At 40.3% G+C, this 4,512-nt stretch overlaps 1 protein-coding gene across 1 annotated transcript; it reads left to right on the forward strand.

Moving 5' to 3' along the window:
• The first annotated feature begins 1,931 nt into the window (after positions 1–1,931).
• ost4 (oligosaccharyltransferase complex subunit 4 (non-catalytic)) lies at positions 1,932–3,872 on the forward strand. Its single transcript, XM_031839972.1, has 3 exons — positions 1,932–2,056; positions 2,864–2,999; positions 3,745–3,872. The coding sequence occupies exon 2, from the start codon at positions 2,865–2,867 to the stop codon at positions 2,976–2,978; it is 114 nt and encodes a 37-aa protein (XP_031695832.1). The 5' UTR covers positions 1,932–2,056; position 2,864; the 3' UTR covers positions 2,979–2,999; positions 3,745–3,872.
• The last annotated feature ends 640 nt before the right edge of the window (positions 3,873–4,512 follow it).

The following is a 4,512-nucleotide window of genomic DNA, read 5'->3' on the forward strand; positions in this document are numbered from 1 at the left end:
AGTGAAACTATCTCATGTGCTTTCCATTTGCATGCTTGTTCTGTGCACCTGTATAGTACGAGCACTGTGCACAGAGAGTCCTTTCATTCACTGACACTCCACCAGCTATGGATGCTCGAGGCATAGTAGCCAACACATGGAGTGTGAGTCACTCAAGAAGCCTTATTGGAAAAAGCTCTCGCTTGGTAAACAGTTTCACAGCAGCAATCAAAGGAGGCAGATCCGTACATCATTTAAGGGCAGAGATGATGACCAGGAAATTACAAAAGTAAAGAAATGTCGCTGTCTAAGAGCTGGTGCAAAACAGGCAGATGTAAAATAACGAGGATTCTGCATGCATACAAAATGTAGCCATTATGTACGAATAAACTAACAGTACAGTCTTAACACATGGCACAAAGCTGTATATCTAATACATGAAGACACTTTTTAAAGCTGAATTGGCTTGTGTTGGTCGATCCTTTAGTAGCGGCCAGTGACAGGACAGTGAAAGGCTCTTTGTATCTGTTCTGCCATGTTGATGCTCATCTTTTTGGGAAAAAACTGAACACTAAAATGTTTGTGATATGCAGAGAAGATGCTACTGTTTTAAACAATTCAACAACATAGTGCTATGGTCGCTCGAATTCAGAGAAAAGTGATTTCACTTGTCAGTCCTGGTTTAATGTCAGTGTTTCCTCGGCAGTGTACTGGTTCCCCTCACTTTACCATTACACCAGCTATCCTTTCTCTTCTGTGGTTGCAATATAAGCAAACGTCAAAGACATGGCCTTCGATACAACAAGCAGACGTACGGTGGACCTCTGAAATGTGTGAAAACACTAAGTAACGCCGTCTTTCATTGCCAAGCACAGCCGGAGAAAGAGTCTCTAGCTAACTATTAGCACACTTGCGTCAATGTCAAGCACAACATGGCAAACTACGAGACTTCCGGCAGTCACTTTTCAAAATAGTACGTTTCTAGTTCGTCAACATTAAGAAATGTCGTCATTTGTTTTGTTTTATTCTATTTGCCAGTCTTATAATAGCACGGTGAACAATGCGTATATTTCGAGAGGCATAAAGCTTCAGTGTCCAAGCACCACACAGAATATTGAGCAAATACTTCCCCATTTCCAAGGGTGCCTTTCACCTTCCGACTGCAAACTTGACGGCTATCACATCAGGGGTTAGGGAGTACCACTCCATAAACAACATTATTCGCATATCAGCATTCAAGATACAATCAAAATGAACATAATCATATCATACTGCAGTTAGAACTAACGAGGAACGCCTTTATTTTCTTGGGGAAATTTGAGGGGCATCTGGTATGGTTTTAGCTAACTCTGGCTACCTTCATTTTGTTGCCAGGGATGCACCCTGTAGATCGTGAGCGCTAACTGTTTAACACACACACACACACACACACACACACACACACACACACACACACACGGCTCAATGGCTAGTTGCTAGCATGCTATTACAACATATTAATCATACCTTGTATTTGTCGAAGCCCGCAAGCTGGTCCTGAGTGACATAATCGTAAAGAGCCATGGTGGTACAGGCTGGCTCCAAAAGGACATAAATGGATATCTGTTCCTTTGGAAAAGCTAATCCACACGTTAGCTTCCGAGGCGAAGTACCATCTAGTTCGGCCGCTGTCGTTCACGCCGGGTGAGCTGATGTCGAAACATTTGAGCCACTCCTACTGAGCGCAAACATCAAACGTTAGCGGACTGGAGCTCACTACTGCCACCTCTGGCCTGGATGTTTGCGATAAAAAAAGAAAAAACAGTATGAAATTATGTCTCATGGTCCAAAATGACACGGTTTTATTATTCATGTTGTCACTTGAGAAAACGAATACGGGCAATGTTTGCTGATAATGACGCAGCTAACGCTATATTTAATAAGTGTTAGTTGGTCACAGCGGTCCGCCGTCTAGTGCTCTTAAACGTGACGTGGCTTTCCGCTCCAGCCGGAAGAAAGGGGCAGATCTGCTTGTTTGATGCTGACCAGTTGAGTTATTCCTCGATCCGAGAGTAAAAATCCCAACCTAAGGCATAATGTAAGTACTAACAATAGTTAAGTTGTATTGCAATAGGTGTCATTTTGTAATTTTCGTAAATCTTCATATGTAGCGTTCTTCTATTGGTTAACGCCAGTGCTGGTTCTAACGTAGCTAGTTAGCTAGCTAGCTAGGTTAAAGTTACTCAGATTGATGGTCCAAATCGACCACGATTTGTCAGATTTATTGACAACCATGTAATCCATGATAAAGCGAAGATTGTTACAATAATTCCGATGATTTTTGGATTCACATACACGCTAATCATGTACAGGATACAGCGACTAGCAGGTATTAGCGTTGTGTCTACATGAGGTGAACGCGTACAACGTTAGCTAGCTATTAGAGATGTGATTATGCCAGTGGGTTTGGATGCTTTACCTTAACCGTACATTAAATCATATACAACGTTAATCTCACTGCTAAACATTTTCTGAAGATGTATTTTTTTTTTCTTGTTTTTTTAATGTTGAATGCATTTTTTCCAACTTTCCAGACAGCCACATATTACCATTTTCAACACATTAGAAATTGATGAATTACTTGCAGAGATTTAAACGTCAACATCATGCTTCCTCTTATTGTGAATATCAAATAGTCATGGATGTAACCAAATGATTCCGAGATGTAAAAGGTGCGTTTGACTTTGGGGAAACGGATGGATGATGCGAAGTAAACATGACTGAATAGTAAGGTGACTAAAGTGAGCTAAACACTGGTATATTCCGTCGCTGCTTTTAACGAAAGTCTCCGTGTTTTTTTTTTTTTTAAAGACTGAATCAGCATACGTGTCTTCATGCTTTACAGAATGGTGACGGACGTGCAGCTGGCTATATTTGCCAACATGCTTGGCGTGTCGCTGTTCCTGCTGGTCGTGTTGTATCACTACGTTGCGGTGAACAACCCCAAGAAGCAGGAGTAGAGGACCAATGTGACAGGAGAGGTGAGGGCCACTAGTGTCAAAGATCGAACACGGTGCTGTGATGTGTAGCTTTGTGGTTGCTATTGTCAGTCATGTTCCACTGTGACCTCCAACAAGTCACATTTTCAACTCAATGCGACATTGTTGAATTAGTTCAGTAATTCCCACTAAATGTATACCAATGAAAGTGAAAACTGCAGGGTCGTGATTTGTTGGTATGACACACAGAATCATGGTGCCTTGCATGTTTCCATGGTTGTGGTTACACCTGCCTGACACCCACGGCTATACTAGTATTATTATTTGTCACATTTCTATTACTATTACTGCTTTTGTTATCATGGACATTCTATTATATCCGCTGCTGTTATTATAGTTATACTTTTTTTACTTAATATTTCTGCTATTGGTGCTACTACTATCATGAAAGGTATCATTTCTGTGTTATGGATTAACTCTGTTGTTCATTCTGAACACTTGACATCGATCACACTTGTGTCCATCCTGGGACAGAGGATGTTATGTGCTGTACAGATTGTAAAGCCCTCTGTGTCAAATGTGTGTTTTGTGACACTGGGCTATACAAATGAATTGAGTGAGTTGCCACTTGATTATTGAGCATCAGTAAATATGTGGAAGCATAAATGCTTGTTTGTGACCTCTCATAGTCTCGTTCGAGAGTGGAAGCACATTGCGCTACAAAGAGGATTATTCTTTCTGAGGTTTAACACGTGTGAACCTGCTTAAAGTCTTTTCCTCCCCACAGGTGAGATAGGACTCAATGCCACCACCAAGGAAACAACATTCCCCACTTCAAGTCCCAAGAGATGAATTTCTTTCTACGGTTGCACAGTAGTGTTTTTTTCTAATAAAAATGTGTGAATGCCATTTGCATTAATGTGTCATGTATTCCTTTAGTTATGCATGCACACTGTGACTCACTGGTCCTGCAATCCTGCATCCTTCAATCAGAGGATCGGCAGTTCGATCCCCGCTAGTCTGTGTTGATGTGTCGGGCGAGACACTTAACCCCAAATTGCTCCCGTAAACTGCGACGTGTGAATGATGGTTAGTGATGGGCAGGTGGCACCTTACATGGTAGCCCTGTCATCAGTGTGTGTGAATAATGACATGTAGCGTTAAAGAGCTTTGAGTGGTTGGAAGACTAGAAAAGAGAAATGCAAGTCCAGTCCATTTACACTAGATACACTCACATTAAGGTATATTGCAAAATGCAAATAAAAAATGGGGAGCTTTTTCAAGTTCATTTATTCATACTTCAAGTTTGATTCAACACAGTATCAGTCAGTGTAAGTAATTTGCCAAAAATCAGTTAGATATGAATATTGCATAAAAAATACAACTGTAACCATTTACCTTACACAAAATATTGATATCACGTGTATGTATATGTGTGTATATATGTGTATATATATGTGTATATATATGTATATGTATATGTATGTATATGTATATGTATATATGTATGTGTATATGTATATGTATGTATATATGTGTATATGTATATATGTAT

This window comes from Anarrhichthys ocellatus, unplaced genomic scaffold, assembly GCF_004355925.1.
Source record: "Anarrhichthys ocellatus isolate YVR2014 unplaced genomic scaffold, GSC_Weel_1.0 scaffold2118, whole genome shotgun sequence".
NCBI lineage: Eukaryota > Metazoa > Chordata > Actinopteri > Perciformes > Anarhichadidae > Anarrhichthys > Anarrhichthys ocellatus.